The sequence below is a fragment of the Anastrepha obliqua genome, chromosome 5, assembly GCF_027943255.1.
Source record: "Anastrepha obliqua isolate idAnaObli1 chromosome 5, idAnaObli1_1.0, whole genome shotgun sequence".
Taxonomy (NCBI): domain Eukaryota; kingdom Metazoa; phylum Arthropoda; class Insecta; order Diptera; family Tephritidae; genus Anastrepha; species Anastrepha obliqua.
In genome coordinates this window covers 24,433,056-24,450,071 of record NC_072896.1, presented here as the reverse complement: position 1 = coordinate 24,450,071, position 17,016 = coordinate 24,433,056, and the positions used below count along the sequence as shown (strand labels likewise).

The 17,016-nt window shown below is 36.7% G+C and overlaps 3 protein-coding genes across 9 annotated transcripts in view; 2 read left to right on the top strand and 1 right to left on the bottom strand.

The window, feature by feature from the left end:
- The first annotated feature begins 1,111 nt into the window (after positions 1-1,111).
- Positions 1,112-2,349, top strand: LOC129249014 (peroxiredoxin-6). The gene is made up of 6 exons (XM_054888623.1): positions 1,112-1,226; positions 1,282-1,397; positions 1,458-1,633; positions 1,697-1,889; positions 1,963-2,035; positions 2,106-2,349. The coding sequence occupies exons 2-6, from the start codon at positions 1,294-1,296 to the stop codon at positions 2,232-2,234; spliced, it is 675 nt and encodes a 224-aa protein (XP_054744598.1). The 5' UTR covers positions 1,112-1,226; positions 1,282-1,293; the 3' UTR covers positions 2,235-2,349.
- Positions 2,350-7,162: 4,813 nt separating this feature from the next.
- The window catches only part of LOC129247307 (congested-like trachea protein), a 51,083-nt gene continuing 41,229 nt past the window's right edge, over positions 7,163-17,016 (top strand). Inside the window, exons 1-4 of one of the 7 annotated variants that reach the window (XM_054886391.1) lie at positions 7,163-7,591; positions 7,656-7,904; positions 7,967-8,102; positions 8,167-8,599. In XM_054886391.1, the coding sequence (XP_054742366.1) occupies positions 7,989-8,102; positions 8,167-8,599 (547 nt within the window). In that variant the 5' untranslated portion in view covers positions 7,163-7,591; positions 7,656-7,904; positions 7,967-7,988. Of the gene's footprint in view, positions 7,600-7,655; positions 7,905-7,966; positions 8,103-8,166; positions 8,600-17,016 lie in introns of all 7 variants that reach the window. The other 6 variants (XM_054886392.1, XM_054886390.1, XM_054886389.1 and 3 more) reach the window with 6 other exon arrangements.
- On the bottom strand, positions 10,270-16,735 carry LOC129247305 (insulin-like growth factor-binding protein complex acid labile subunit). Its single transcript, XM_054886383.1, has 4 exons — positions 16,175-16,735; positions 15,303-15,906; positions 12,022-12,878; positions 10,270-11,894 (listed from the first exon to the last, which is right to left on the bottom strand). The coding sequence occupies exons 1-4, from the start codon at positions 16,223-16,225 to the stop codon at positions 11,001-11,003; spliced, it is 2,406 nt and encodes an 801-aa protein (XP_054742358.1). The 5' UTR covers positions 16,226-16,735; the 3' UTR covers positions 10,270-11,000.

Below are 17,016 nucleotides of genomic sequence, written 5' to 3'. Positions count from 1 at the left end.
ATGTAAAACTGATAACCATGAAAGTGCGGATATTTCAACGACATTTATTTTATATTTACATATCAATTTGGAGTTAAAACTATTGTTAGAAAATGAAAATTGAATCAATCTTTGAAAAAATCATAGCTTGCTAATTTAATTTTAAAAATAATTTAATTGAAATAAAAATACAAAATTCCAAAGAATAACGTATATTTAAAAATTACTTAATAAATCTACCAGCCAAAGGGATTTCCTTTTGTTTTTTTCTTTTTAATTTTCGTATGCTTTAAGGGGTGGGTAAGGGATAAACGCTAAAAAAAACACTTTTTTCATGAATTTATTGTAGCGAAACGGTTCAAGTCAGTTTATTAAAAGTTGTTGCATATTATAAAGTAACATTTCAAGAATATTTGATAAAATTTTCATGTAAAAATATTGCAAAATGAGCGAATGAGAGCACATTTACGTAGACGTCTTTTCAAAAATATATTTTGCAGTAGTCAGCATATCTCAGCGTAGAATCATCTGAAATCAAAAAATCGAATAATTTAGTTAAAGTATGATTTTGACGATTTATTTTCATTTTCAGCCATTTGGTAGTCGTTTGAAGTAAAAAGTGATTTTTGACGAAAAAATGCCGCCATTTTGTAGGTGTAAAACCACCTTAATATAAAAAAAAGTGGCGAAAAAAAAACGTTGGGGGGAGGTTTTTTATATGTAAAATATGTGTGCAAAATTTCAAAAGGATCGGTTGAGTAGTTTTCAAATGCCAATGACTACGCACTTTAAAAAAAAAGGTTCGAGAAAGCCGCAGGTATACGTTTGTAACGGACTACGCGCGCAACTGCTGCATCTCGGCAGATGTTTGAGGCGGCTCGGCTTTATGCTCTATAACTTAAAAAGTTTTGCTCGGAAAAAAAATTTTAACACGGTATTTTTGAAATGTTTTACTACAATAACATGCATAAAAAAAAAATCGATTTTTATCCCTTACCCCCCCCTTAATAGCAATGATCACAGTTTTTCTTTACCAAAATGACATGTTACCTAATAAAAACGCGACTGCAGATTCGTTGCCAGAGAGTGCGAGAGAGAACCATCGAGATATTTTAACAATCTTTTGCCAAGAATGATTGGAGCACCATCAAAGTGTTTCAACAATCGACTAAATCATCTCTACGCTGCCCATCACTGTTTATTTCCTTGTTCGTAGCTGTACTGATTTCGATAAAGTTCTATTTTACGTAAAATAAGTGCATTCCGTTAAAGAGCTTATAACACATATACATTCACTTGCAGATTCCAACTGAAATGCCAAATTCCAGCAAAGCACTCAACATTGGTGATTTATTCCCAAACTTTCAGGCCGTCACTACTGAGGGTCCCATTGACTTTCATGAATGGATTGGCGATTCGTAAGTTCGTAAATATGTTGCAGTACAGCTTCAATTTAATATATAATTGTGCACCACCAGTTGGGCCATTCTTTTTTCGCATCCCGCGGACTACACGCCCGTGTGCACTACAGAACTAGCGCGTGTCGCCACACTCTTGCCTGAGTTTGCCAAGCGCAATGTAAAGCCAATTGCGCTGTCGGTGGATAATGTCGATTCACATAAAGGATGGATTGAAGATATCAAAAGTTATGGAAGTGAGTATATGCACAGCTTAATGGCACCAGTATGTGGTAAGTAGCACGACTTTTGCGTTCCAGATTTGAAGTCCTTTGGCTATCCCATAATTGCTGATGACAAGCGAGAATTGGCGGTCAAGCTAAATATGCTGGATAAGGACGAGTTGAACAAGGATGGCATACCGCTAACTTGTCGTGCTGTCTTCATAATTGATGACAAAAAGAAATTGCGCCTTTCTATTCTATATCCTGCAACCACTGGTAGAAATTTTGAGTTAGTATTTGCTCTTGATTTTGAAAGTAATCGCTTTTGTATAAAAATGTATGTAAAATTTTTTTGCTTTTAGTGAAATATTGCGTGTGATTGATTCACTTCAATTGACCCAAAATAAGTCGGTGGCCACTCCAGCTGATTGGAAAGTAAGTTGTTTTCGGAAAAAAATTATATTTCTAGCATAAATTAATATTCTGCATGGTTTTTCTAATATAGCAAGGTGATGTTTGCATGGTTTTACCAACAGTCAAGGAAGCAGATGTGCCCAGCTTGTTCCCAGCTGGCGTTGAGGTCATTCAGGTTCCATCAGGCAAATCATATTTGCGTAAAACGCCACAACCATGAATTTTTGAAGTCTGAATTGTCAGCAGTTTGTATTTAAATGTTAAAAATACGGATTTTTTATTGTTACTTTTTTGAATATAAATATGAAATATGATCACAAACTTTTCAGAGTAAATCTTACGCGCTTTACAGTGACAGTTGTACAACAAAAAGAAAAACAGTTTAGCTGCGTAATAATAACAAGAATAAGATCGCTCAGATTTCGTCGATTGATATTTGTGGCAACATTTCGTTCAATTAAACAACGGAGACAAAATTCACAACAAGAGCGAAAAGTTGAATCGCCAAATTTTGGGATTAATTGAAATTAATTATTTTAAATACCATTTATTTAAAATGTGCGAGGCATATATACAAGCCAGGTAACATTTGCGAAAAATATTCTTTGAATTTTCCCCTGACATCTGATTTTGTTGGCGGTAACGATAAAATTAAAATTAAATCATTTGTTGTTATTAGCAGCATATACATTTTCCGTATATACAGTGACTCACAGCTTATTTGATGCAGGTAACACTTTTTTAGAAAAAAGAAAATGACTCGATGTTTATTAAATTTAATAAAAAAATGTATACGACTTGTAATGAGATATGTAAACAGTGGTAAACAGCTGCAGAAAGAACAATAACAAAAACAAAACTTGCTGAAAAAATATAGTAGCACAGCTTAAATGATGGAGTGTATTTTATATTTTCTCTGAAAATGCAATAACGGTAAAATATTTTTTTCAGTTAGCTTAGCGTCTTAGTCATTCTCAAACAAATTGTGGAAAGAAAAGTTGAAAAAATTTAATTTTTTTTTAAATAGAAAAACGGACCTCACTTGAAATAAAATATAGCTTAAAAAAACTAAAAAACACGCTTTTATTGCTAATCGAACTAAAAAGTAGAAAATAAATTTTAATGACAAAGGGACCTATAATGAAGTAATACCTCAGAACAGAATTATAACAAAAATTAAGATACAAATAGAGTAATTAAAATTAGAGTTAAAAGCGTGGGATGCTTGATATAGTAAATATTACAATCATTCTATTGGCAACTACCTATGTACAGATGGTTATGAAAGTGAAGCAAAATGCATCCCACGCTTTTAACTCTAATTTTAATTACTCTATTTGTATCTTAATTTTTGTTATATTTCTGTTCTGAGGTAGTTGACTATGACTGATCCTTCGATTTGCTATTACTTCATTATAGGTCCCTTTGTCATTAAAATTTATTTTCTACTTTTTAGTTCGATTAGCAATAAAAGCGTGTTTTTTAGTTTTTTTAAGCTATATTTTATTTTCTACTTTTTAGTTCGATTAGCAATAAAAGCGTGTTTTTTAGTTTTTTTTAACTATTTTTTATTTCTAGTTTATGTAGGTGTTTACGAGTAATATACTATTACACAACCGCACACTAAATACTAACCTCAATGGTGGTGTGGAAACTAAAAATTCCCAATTTTTGTTTAAAAAAATACCCAATTCATGTTTCTACCGGTATGGCAATATTGGCAAATGTTATAAAAAATGCACATTTTTCAGCGCTCTCACGAGAAAAAGAGTTTCCCATCTAGTCATCTATGTTGTGTGTTCCGAGTCGATCAGATTTTTAGAAGCCAGTGAAAATTAAACTCAAAGATTCCGTTACAGTCATTCATACATACAACCCGAGCTAATAAAAGTGAGTTAAAAAAATAAAATATTAATCCTAGCAATCCTAATAAGGATAATGGAAAATTTATCTCACATGTCTCACACTGCACTCGTTCTTCGTGACTATTTCGCCAAAAATTCCACGCATATCGTTCCGCAACCACCGTATTCGCCTGATTTGGCTCCGTGTGACTTCTGGCTATTCCCAAAACTCAAGAGACCAGACCTACCGGAAATGGACTATTTGGCATGTTTCGGGGATTGGAAAACTCGTTGGCATAAGTGTATTTCATCGAGAGGGCATTATTTTGAAGGGGATGAAATTGATTTACAAGAATAAATGACGATTTTTCATTTTACAACCAAATTCACCTTACTTTTTGCCCGCAGGTAAAAAAAGAAAATATTAATCCTGGCAATCCCAATAAGGATAATGGAAAATTTTTATCAAATTATTGCATTGTCATCGGTCCTTGATAGGTGTGCAAAATTTCAAGTCGATCAGATGTTTAGAAGCCAGTGAAAATTAAGCTCAAAGATTCCGTTACATACATACATACATACATATATACATACATACATACATATATATATACATACATGCATACATACATACATACAACCCGTCCTAATAAAAGTGTGTTAAAAAAGGAAAGACGTTACTCGTCATTATAAAGCGGGCAAAAGCCATCGAAAAATTGCAAAAATTGTTGCTATGAGTTCCTCAACTGTGCAGCACATTATTGAAAGGTTTCGCCACGAAAACAGGATAGAAGATAAGAGCAGATATGCGCCAAATAAAATATTTAATGATGCAGGTAAGAGGTGGATTCTTCGCAAAGTTAAAGAAACACCCGATTTAAGCGCTCCAAAATTAACGAACGAAGTCGTAAAATACTTAGGCAAGACCTGTAACCCTGAAAATGTTCGTAGGGCTCTGCGCGAAGAAAATTTTCATGGAAGGACTGCCCGAAATAAAACGTTGATTAATGCTCGTAATAGAAAACAAAGTATAGAGTTTTGCAGACAACATTTGAACACAGGCATTTCGTTCTGGAAATTCGTTGTTTTTGCGGATGAAAGTAAATTTAACCTTTTCAGGTCTGATGGGAAGTCCTGCGCTTGGAGAAAACCAAACACCGCGCTTCAACCATGTAATTTGCGCTCTACAGTTAAACACGGCGGGGGCAGTGTGATGGTATGGGGTTGCATATCTTATTCAGGCGTCGGAAATTTAACATTTATCGAAGGAAACATGAGTGAAGAGAGGTATCTGGATCTGCCAAAAGATAATTTAGTACAAAGTGCGGATAAAATGGGAATTAGCGATTCATTTCGGTTCTACCTAGGCAATGATCCCAAGCATACGTCTGGTATTGTAAAAACTTGGCTTATCTGGAACTGCACACATGTAGTACAGACACCTGCACAGAGTCCAGATCTCGACGTTATTGAGAATTTGTGGTCAGTACTGGAAAAGAAAATAAGAAATCACAATATTTCTAATGCTTCTGATCTGAAACGGGCACTACAAAAAGAATGGGATAAAATCAGTCGGATTTTATAGCAAAACTTGTAGAATCTATGAATTCCCGATTAAATGATGTACTGAATCAAAAGGGATACCCTACTAAGTATTAGCCGTAATCATGAAATCGAAATATTAATGTGTTTATGTTTTTTTAATACTTGGACGCACATATCTACACTAATATTATAAAGAGGAAAACTTTGTTTGTTTGGTTGTAATGAATAGGTTCAAAAACTACTGGACCGATTTTAAAAATTCTTTCACCATTCGAAAGCTACGTTATCCACGAGTAACATGGATTATATTTTATTTTGGAAATAGGGCTCGAGATATAGGTCAAAACGTGGACCCGGGTAACCTTCGGATGTGTATGTACAATATGGGTATCAAATGAAAGCTGTTGGTGAATGCTTTAGTCCAGAGTATTTTTCATGCCGCTCCGTGACTAGGGTCTCGAGATAGAGACCAAAACGTGGACCCTAGCATGTGTTTGTACAATATGGATATCAAATGGAAGCTGTTGGTGAATGCTTTAGTTCAGAGTATTTCCATCCACTCCGTGACTAGGGTCTCGAGATAGAGACCAAAACGTGGACCCTAGAATGTGTTTGTACAATATGGATATCAAATGAAAGCTGTTGATAAGTGCTTTAATACGGGGTAATTTTCATACCTATTGATGTGTAGGGTCTCGAAATATATGCCAAAACGTGGACCCGCCGTGTCTTTGCACCGAATTAAACCAAACTTACGCACATTGTTAAGTAAGTATTGAAAATGGGTTTCGTAAAGTTTGGTTGTAATTCGGAACACTGGCAACGGGTACAGCGTTCTTTTGAACCAGCCATAATGTCGCTTACTTTTTTAACGCTTGGGGCGGAACTGAACTGTCAAATTGACAGTGTGAGTTACAATGTGTCAATATTTCTTTCTGATTTGGATGCCATAAGGAAAAAACGTAAGTGCAACATGTAAAAATTGTTTGTGAATTTTTTTGGAGTGTATTTTGGAACAGTGAATAATTTCTTACGAAATTTGAGAATTTAATGTGAAGTCCGAATGAAATTATGTGTTCGTGGAAAAAACAATTTTTTTCGTTTTTTTTCTTTGAAAAATATAAATGGATAATGGTTAAAAAAGCTCCAATGCTTAATATAAATTGAAACGAAAAATTCATGGATGATCAGGAAAAAAAACGATTGTTTATTCATATGCGTTGATTTGAAATTTAAAAACAATCTTCTTTTTTCCTGATTTTCAATTTATATTTTATATTTACTCAAAAACAAATAGAAAAACAAAAAATATTGTTTATGCCAAAGCGCTTGAATAAAGAAATAAATAATATGAAAACCATATATTTTCTGTTCTAAACCATATCTATTCTATTTTAGTGTCCCCAGCGAAGGGGGCCGGGTTTGCTAGTGATTATATAAACCCATATAAAATTATCTTTGCTAAGAAACATAGAAACATAGAAAATTACAAAACAAACTGAAACGACGAGAAACAGGCTGCAGTATAAAAACTCTGCAAGAGGAGCTTGCCATATTAACAGTTAGCAGAGAACATTGATTTCATATATTTCATTTTAAATCATTATTACTTTTATAAAATAACATTAATTACTAGAAAATAAATACTCCCAACAAATACGTTATTGCGTGGTTGATTTCATGGAATATTGTGCAATGTACTGAAAACAAAAACGATTACATGATTCAAAGATTTATCGATAGATTTCTCGGTTGTCATTTTCAATTGACATCTTAAATTTACTACCCTGCAGTGAATTTAAGTCAACAACATCGAAGTTTTTGTTGGTATTTGACTGCTTCTCATTAACAGCAACAGGTTCCTGCCTCCACGTCTGCTACAAAAGTAAAAATTGTTAAACGTATTCAGTTTCATTGTGAAAAATCTTTGGAATTGGAAAATTGAGATACATCGAAAATCGAGTAGTGTAAATGGATCTGTAAGAAACTGCTTCATTGCTGGAAGAGTGTAATAATCAGCTGAGTAAAAATTCAACACAAATTGCCTGTTGGTATCAAAAACACGTAACAAACAAATTTGTATTAACGGAGTCCTTTGGGATTTTATGAAATTGTACTCGTAAATGAATCTAAGAGGAATTTTTTCAACGCCAAAAAGTGTCAGCTGAACTAAATTCAATATATATACGTATGTATGTATGTAATTTGCCTATTGTTGTTTGTGAATGTTTAATGAAATATTTATTCACAAGGTCCTTAGCAGCTTCTTGAAATTGAATCAAAACCCAGCGCTCGTAAATTGATATTCAAGGAATTTCTTCAATGCCCAATAAGTGTCATCGGCTAAATTAAATTCAACATAATTTTCGCTGTTGTTATCACAAGTTCCGTACAAAGCAAACAAAGTGTCTTCCTAGGTTATGAATTTGGTCTAACAAAGTATAGAAGTACAAAGGTCGATTGCATACAGTTAACATTGGGCACATATCACATATTTTTTAGTAAGTAACGCCATTACAGAGTCGCAATAATTAATTTAATTGTTTCGTTTAATAAAACTTAGAATAACATCAAACAAAAACAAAATGTCGGAAGCACCAGAACAAGACCGCAACTCAAACCCTTTTAAAGCTTTCCTTAGCGGCGGTTTTGGAGGCATTTGTAATGTGCTTACTGGGCATCCATTGGACACCATCAAGGTCAGTGCAAGCTTATAATTAAGTAAATTAAATTAGTAACAAAATTATTTTATTACATACTTAGGTGCGCCTTCAAACTATGCCACGTCCGGCGCCTGGTGAAGCACCATTGTATAAGGGCACCTTTGATTGTGCTGCCAAAACTATTAGAAATGAAGGTGTCAAAGGCCTATACAAAGGTATGACAGCACCATTGACCGGCGTTGCACCAATTTTTGCATTATGCTTTACTGGCTATGCGCTGGGTAAACGTTTGCAGCAGACTGACGACAATGCTAAATTGACGTACACGCAAGTCGCTATTGCCGGCTCGTTCTCTGGCATAATGTCTACGGTCATAACAGCACCCGGTGAGCGTATAAAATGTTTGTTGCAGGTGCAACAAGCATCTGGTGGTGAACGTAAATATAAGGGTATGATGGATACGGCTGTACAGCTGTATAAGGAGGGCGGTATACGTAGTCTATATAAAGGCAGCTGTGCGACGTTATTGCGAGGTAAGTGAGCGCAAACGGATTAGTAGTTGGTTGAATGTGTGATCCAAAAGTATTGCTTGAGTGAAAAAGCATATCATTATGAAAAAAAAAAAACATTTATAAAATTTTATTTAAAAAATTGTGGCGTTTAAGAAGTAACTAAATAACGGTATGACAGTAAGGTGTGCGGGCATGCATTAATTTTACGTGGAGCTTTTTAAATTTGTATTATACTTGTGCACGCATGCATATACTTACATATACATACATATTTATATATGTATATGTATGTATATTTGTAATATATTTGCATTACGTTATATTAGTTTTGGGAAAAAGTAATTCATTATTTTCTACATAGATGGCTGTAGTGATCGATATCTCGTAAACTATCGATCAAACAATTTAAAGTTTATGCTCCTTGTCAAGGTGACATTTCACACTAAAATTTATTATTTATTCCCCGGTTTTGGTTTGTTGTTCTATTCATTTGTAAGTCACAGGGTGCTAACAATGCAAGTCAACAAGCCGAAAATTCGGTGCATTTTACAGTTTTTCTTTGATAAAGGCGAATAGGTGAAAATGCTAGCTAGACCGCTGAAATTGTGAGTGGTGTTTATAGTGCCGATTCTGGTAACAGCTCATTACGTGCAATTTTGATTGCGTCGATTCCGTTCAGGCATTTTTGATGCCAAAGAAAATGTCGATAATGTGGAAAATGTAGATAAAATCACAGAAATAATCGAAGTTGGCCGGTAGTTGACCGGTTAGTAGTTGTAGCATTGCCCAGGGGCTAAAAATCGACCATAAAATAGTTTTAAACCATTTGCGCAAAAATAATGGATTTATTTTTTCCCAAACTAATATTATTTTAACTACTATTTAAAAAAAGACACAATTAAATATTGTCTACCTACCAAAGCACATTGAACCGGTAGTATCGGTAGAGTAGCTGATTTGATTTTTCTATTTTTTTTTTTTTTTGTTTTCCTAATTATTTGTTAAATTTTGTTTGTTGGTTATTTCGGTGTAAAACAAGCATATTTTTCGAAATTTTTTTTGTCGACACAGTTGATTTATTCAAAATTTTAAAATTACTTCATTATAAAGTCATATTTAAAGAATATTGTGTGAAATTTTCATTGATTTTTATGAAGAAATGAGTTGGTGGCAGCGAATCTTCGCGGACGTCTCATAAAAAAGTTGTCCCTCAGAACTCATTACTGGATCAACTAAAATCAAAAAATCAAATTGATTTCATCAGCTAATAAAGTTTCGCAGGTAACAACGTCGAATTCTTTTTTTTTTTTTTTTTTTTAATTTTTTAAAGCGCTTTGAAGTCAAAACACCGATTTTTCATAAAAAAAACTTGAAAACTTTGTTGTTTTAAAATATGACAAAATTAAAAAAAAAAAACTCGACGTCATTACCTCGTGAATAAAGTAAAGAAACAAAAAAACCAAATTTGAAAAGAATCGGTGCAGTAGATATGAATCTGCAGTGGACACCGACCGTAAAAAAGGCAAGTGTGAGAAAAACGCGTTTAAAGATTTTCGGCAGCGTGAAATCCGGTTGGAGAGGTAGATACTTTGTCAATTTTACTCTAATGCACTTCAAACTTTCACACAATAATCTTAAGATGTTATAGAATAATTAAAAAAAAAAAAAAAAAAAAATACCATACTACCCCCTTAAATTACTCTAAACTGTTAATCTTTATTTATAGATTTTGAAATTTAACACTTTGCATCACCGCTTGAAATGCGCGATGTACTCAAATGCCATGTGTCCATAATATTTTGCGTCGGCAAGACTTTTACTGTTTATTCGAATGAAAAAAAAAATGTTACAGTATTACCAAAATTATTTATTTCCCTCAAACTTCTACAAAAAAATAATTTATTGTGGATTATCCCGTTCTCTAAGAGAGAGAGAGTTTTCACGGATTATTCCGTCGCATGATGCAAAGGGTTAAGACACCAACAGCAAAAAACAAAATGCATTGCTCAAGTTGTTTTTGCTCTACTGCTACTCCTTGTTCAATGTGCCTTATTACTTACTAATTAAGGAGTAATACATTTTTGATGATGTTTTTTACCTGCTAAATGACCAAATTAACGATAAACGTAAATAAAATATATGTATTTATAAAATATAGCCATCCGATATAGTCTTAATAGTACTGCAACTGAAGAATTGTATAACACTTGCGCGAATCGTATAGTGAAATTCGTTTTCTTAAAAACTCATGTAACAAACTGAATAACTTTATTGCCTTCCGCCATCCTCTCTGCTGGTAGTTAAAGTTTTTGGTCTGAATAACTTTATTGCCTTCTGCCATCATCTCTGCTGGTACTTAAAGTTCTCGGTAACTCGTTTGATTCCATACAGCCGCCTAACATATTCTGTGTACTATTCTACTTCATATTTCGTAGGAAATATTATTGTCGACGTCTTCTCCGCCATGCTCCGCTGGCTTAGGTGGATCGCGTTTCAGCGCATGCATCAACGTATTGCGCTGTGCCATTGCGTTAACATGCTTTGGCCTACTTTCTTGTAATTGCACGACTGCCCCTTTGGCATTAGCGTCACTGTACAAATTTACATTGCCGGACACATTTAACTGCAGTTGGTTTTTGTTTTGCATTAATTTGAATTGACTTTGCTCAATTTTGCGCCAGTGCGGCACCTGCTGCCTAACAATTTGCTTCGGTAGCACGCTGTTGTGCATGCCGGAATGTTGTTGCGCATTTGTTCGCACAACGCGTCCCGGTCCACATTTCAATTGCTTGCGCAGCACATAGAATACGCTACGTTCGTTGTGGTTACTGCAACGTGGCGCATAACGATTGTCATAGACGTAGCTGTCCACGCGGCGACAGGATATTTGTTTACCTGTTTGGTAGTCAGTGATGCAACGCTTCGTGCGTGGTCCACGTTCTTGGTTGGTAATTTTCGGACGCCAATTGTACATGTCACAGCTGCATTGCCAGGGGTTTTCGCTAAGGCGCGCCAAACGCAATTTTGGGCGCAGGAAAAATGTGATGGGTAGCGTGCGCAGTTGATTGCCTTGCAAATGGATTTCCTCCAAGTTTAGTAGGTCGTCCAGCAGACCAGGTGGGAAATAAGAGATATTATTGTAGGACAAGTCGAGCACTTCCAGACTTCTGCAATCCATTAGGGCATCCATTGATATCTCTTGTATGCCACAATGGCTCAGCTCAAGTTCACGCAGCTTGATCAGACCGGCGAAAGCGTCAAATTCGATGGTACGTATGCTGCCACGCAACCTAAGCTGCTCAAGCGCTGTTAAACCCTGCAAGATACATTGCGCAAGTGAGTAAAATCTTAATTGACTACAAATAAGCAATCGATTTGTAATTGATTTTCATAAAAATATTTCTATGTTTGTGTGTATTTTATTGATTTGCATTTCTGCCTACCTTGAACATATTCTGCCCCAAATTGCCAATTGACACATTGCCGATATGCAGCGTCTCCAGCTGCAACAATGATTCGAACGGCTGATTGTTACGCAAGTGCAACGGCACCGTCGTGGACTCAAAGTCCATGTAACGTGTGGAATTCATCACCCAGAAACTGGCTGGCAGTATATAGCGTATGGGATTATTGCGAAGATCAAGGCGCACCAGCTTCGGAAATGGTGGAAAACTGCGCTCGCTCAATTTATCCAAACGATTGCTGCTCAAATCGAGCACTTCCAGCTGCAAAAGGCCAGCCAATGCGCGGTAGTGCAAGTCTCGTATGTAATTGTGTGCCAGCGATAAGGTTTGTATGTGCATGGCGCCGTAGAAAGAAAATGGTGGCACCTCAGCAATGCCATTGCGCTCGAGCGATAAGTGTTCCAAAGCCGTTAAGCCATCAAACATTTCCCATTGCAATTCGTTCAGCTGGCAGCCATGTATGCGCAGCACTTCCAAATGCTCCCAGCCATAGAATGTGGGCATGCGTGCCTTTATCAATACCTGTTTGTATATGTCATAGGGCACAATATTGTCGTCAAAGTCATCCTCGAGTGGGGCAAAGCTAATCCTATTGCCGTCCGCATCCAATTCGTCGTACGTTTCACCGCGTGGCTTGTAATCGAAGCTATCCTTTGGATGTACAGGATTTTTGGGCCGTTTATAATTTTCGCTGCCCAAGAGTGTGACCGATTCGAAGTTGGCATGTTGCAGGAAACTAAGCGGTTCATCGAAGATAATGCGCAATGAACGATTGAGGCCGCCACGTACTTCCAAAGTGGTCAGTTGATTTAGTGGCTTGAGTGTGCTCAGACTCACTGAAGCAGCATAAAAAAAAGCAATTAATGGAAAGATCATATATAGGAACTTAAAGTATATATAATTTCCTGTGCTTCTGCGTGGAAGCAAAGCACCGAAACATAGCACCCAATGCGGGCAAGTGGGGTTGGTGACGCGAATACACAGCCTATCCCTGCCAATTGTCGACCACATCTTCGTGTGGTATCCCCTGTTTAACCCTCCGTTAGACAACTTTTTTAAAACCTTCGGTTGGGCACCCGGATCTGGTATTTTTTTCGTTCTGTTCGAAGATCCTTTTTAAAAGGTTATATCCACAAATCGATAGAAAATTAAACTTTAGGAAGCTACCTGGAAGCTCAAGTCGTTAGCTATTATAGAAATACATATGTTAAATTCACGTCCAAAGCCAAACAAGGCAGTCTGGCCAGACCTGCGTGCCTAACGCAGGGTTAGAACGAGCGAGGCTCTGACGACCGCGTAAAGGCGGTATGACTTTGCCGCCTGTGTCAGCGGAAATGCTGTTGCAACAAGCCAACAATTTGGCAGCAAGTCTGGGGGCCTTTGCCGAAATCTCGGTACCAGAATCGGAAAGATAGGCTGGTAACCTGCCTAAACCTAATATTAAACCCTATACCAGCAACGAAACCGCAATAAATAAGACTCGGATAAAAGAAATCGCCCCAAATTCGACGACTTTTGGCATGAGAAAATAAAAACACGATGGATGCAAAAATAAGTTCGTAGTGCGGCTGCCACCGAATTTTCAAAAAAGTAACGCTGCTGCTCTCTTTTGCCAACAAGTGCGACTTTCGACTAAGTAGGGAATTGAGTAGTAAAGTCCTCTCTCGACGAACAAAATTAACATTCTATAAGGTTTTCATCATGCCCGTCCTATCGTATGGCGCAGAAGCTTGGACGATGACAATATCCGATGAGGCGTCCCTTGGAGTGTTTGAGAGAAAGATTCTGCATAAAATTTTTGAACTTTTGCATGTTGGGGATGGCGAGTATCGTAGGCGATAGAACAATGAGCAGTATGAGCTTTATGACGCCATAGACATAATGAAGCGAATGCCATTGTCTCCCGAGATAAATAGGTAGATTACTTCGAGGTTTGCACTTCGACCTAATAGTCTTTTGAGCCCTCTTCTCATCACAGTACTTCATCTAGACCCAGATCCTTTATTAAACTCAGGATAGAGCTGGGTTGACTTGAGCGTAGGGGACTTTTTTCTGACTGCAATTGGCCGAGATGTCTCAACCTTCTCGGCGCAATAGCACTACCTTCAAGGGAAGGTGCATTGAAGTCTCCTGGGACCATAGTGGATCATATCTCCATCATGTGCATATGACTACGCAGTCTGCAGTGGCCTGTGAGAATGCTCGTGAGCCATTCCCATGGCAGCCGATTCTACGTTACCGCAATGACTCGGGTTTTTCCCGACCAAGGGCTGCCGCCCCAGTAAACTAGCCCTGTCTAGTGTACCGTATCCCAATGCTCGTGAGCATTTGCAGTTTATCCCTGGAGAGGGTTATGCATTTTTTAACTTCTTTTGGTTGTACCCTCCCAGTCAGCTGGCATAGCCCCGTAGTTTGGTGTCAGCAAAGCTCCCTTAGCCTTAGCTCTGCACTCCTATGCTTATGCTTAATGGTGTGTTGTCCCATAGCAATGAAGGGCAACCTCTCTCCCCAATGCGTCCGCTATTTCGTTCCCAGTTATACCTCTGTGTCCTAGGACCCAAATCAGCCGAATGCGATTGTGCGTTCACTCAATTGCGAGCTACTCTACCGAGTAGCGAAAAACTTTTTGTTATCAATTGGTGTTTCGTACCCGGGATTACGAAACAGTGCACTTCCGAATGGTTGCCACGCACCAATCCACGCCTGTGGTAATTAACAGCCTTAAAAATTGTCTTTCTGTAGTTTAAAAACTAGCAAATTTATCCCTGCTAGGCCGTTGAGAAAACGAAAAAATTAAGAGGCGCTTAAAAGTTAAAAATAGTTTATCAGAACGGCGAGTAAAGTTCTCAGCATTAGTTAAATGAGAAAATGGTCTCAAACTACTTATCGTACTTGGCGTACCATCAAATTTGTTTGAAATGTGTTTATCACGAACGACGCTTATCCCACATGGCGTACTTGCTTTGACAGAGCAACTTATCTGACTTTAGTAGGGTAAAAGTAGCCCTATGATCTTACGGAATTTTTTTATATTATTTCTTATTGTATTGCAAAAGGAGTTCTAAGCGAAGACTGATTGACTGGCAGTTCAGGTTTTTTTTTTTAATTTTATTCAAAAAGATTTCTAAGAAAAGACTATGAGAGATTAGCAGTTCAGTGTTTAACGGGTACAAAATGTGATAAGTCGAATTAAGTGCCACAAGTCCATACACACTCTAAATTATTAATTTTTTTTTGTATTTTTTTTCATTACTACTTACCACTTTTATTTTTCCCGCTGCTTGTGTAAAGCAAGACCAGTGCATGCAAATCATGCGGCAACGCTTGTGTTAATTCCTCGATATTGGTATCCTCCTGCAGAATACATGTGGCCTGTTTCATGAAGGGATTCGTTAAGTATGCGCCATCATCACCGTAGCTTTCGTACAAGTCTTTGTCACTTTCATGTGCCTGCTCGTAACGATCGTCGTGATTGAAATGCCAAACATCAGCGTCTTCACCATCAGCTGCATCACCATCACTACGCGGTCGACGTGCTTGCATGTGCTGTATCCAACGTGATATGGGCAGCTCGACAAAGTGCGCATACTGACAGACACAATACACCGGACATTGTAGTGTGTCAATTTCCAGTTGTGGTTCGGCCGACGTCTCTAAGGGGGGCACTTCCGTTCGCTGCAAACGCTGCTGTGTGCGGCGCGGCGACGTCGATTGATGGTGATTACGTTTGGCAGCGTGTGGCGCGGCAACTGTGCTGATTGATTTCTTGAGCTGTTGCAATTGCTGATGATGATTTGAGGAGTATTTTCTGTGATTTTTCGCATGTGGCTTGGAATTTATGCGTGCAGCGCTAACGCTGATTTGCTGTTTGCGAAAGTGAGATAAAAATGGTAATTTAGATTATGTAATATATTTGTTTTTTTTTTTTTTTATTATTTTTTTATTTTTATTATTTTTTTATTTTTATTATTTTTTTATTTTTATTATTTTTTTATTTTTATTATTTTTTTTTGCTATAGAAAAAACACAATTTTTAAATTTATAATTTTTGGCTAAAAAATTGTAAATCTATTTCATGCACGCCTTTTGTTGAGTGGCTTTATTTATTTTAATTTTTGTGTATTTTACTCACAATCAACACCACCATCACCACCAACAACACAATAAAACATTTCATCTTCATAGCGCAAAAATTCTCACGTGCTACGTTTCTGCGGGGAAATACCGTTCAAATTTTTTTCTTTTCTCTTTTTGGTTTTTGCTTTTTTACACTTTACGGAATTTTTTTTTTAATTTAGCATCAAAATATCTTGTCCGGCGCAATTGAATTTTCCAAATGTCTCGAGGCTTGCCGCCTGCACAGTCGAATGCCCACTGGGTTCGAGGAGTGCCGCTTCGCTACTACAAAACACTCCACAGCGATTGTAAAGTTATTTCGAAAAGAAAAAAAAAAATATTTTCTGTTTTCCGATAAAGAAATCATATATTCATAAATACTCACGTACGTACATATGTGAACACAAACAACAAACAACAGCGCCATCAAGGAGGAAGTGGCGTACACAAAGGATGTGGCTTATCGCTAGAGCTCCAATTCATTCGTCGTTCTCTTAAATAAGTATTTTGCTGTATTTAAATCATTTGCAATTCACATTTATGCCATTGAACATTTCTAACGCAGTCACTTTTTGTTTGAACCCTTTCATTTAGAATTTATGTATGCATGTATTAGTTGGAGTGGTGTATATGTAAATGTATATTTATAAAAATTGTATGCTCAAGTGTGAAGTTATGTAATATTTTAAGTTTTTGTATTTTCTGTATAACTAAGATTGGCACCCTTGGCTAACAATCATTAACCGTTTTATAAAATTACTAACCGATTTCATTTCATTTGGGTGAAAGTGCAATGTGCGTGCAGAAATCAAGTTGTCCTATGTGCCATTTTATTTGTGTGCTGATTTTGTAATATAA

Bases quoted from the DNA above. Each gene is read 5' to 3' on its own strand.
- LOC129249014 (XM_054888623.1), top strand. From the start codon at position 1,294: ATGCCAAATTCCAGCAAAGCACTCAACATTGGTGATTTATTCCCAAAC. The intron at 1,398-1,457 runs GTAAGTTCGTAA...GTGCACCACCAG, and splicing joins CATGAATGGATTGGCGATTC to TTGGGCCATTCTTTTTTCGC. The intron at 2,036-2,105 runs GTAAGTTGTTTT...TTTCTAATATAG, and splicing joins CCACTCCAGCTGATTGGAAA to CAAGGTGATGTTTGCATGGT.
- LOC129247305 (XM_054886383.1), bottom strand. From the start codon at position 16,225: ATGAAGATGAAATGTTTTATTGTGTTGTTGGTGGTGATGGTGGTGTTG. The intron at 12,879-15,302 runs GTAAGTAGTAAT...ATGCTGCTTCAG, and splicing joins CAGCGGGAAAAATAAAAGTG to TGAGTCTGAGCACACTCAAG. The intron at 11,895-12,021 runs GTAGGCAGAAAT...TGTATCTTGCAG, and splicing joins TGGGGCAGAATATGTTCAAG to GGTTTAACAGCGCTTGAGCA.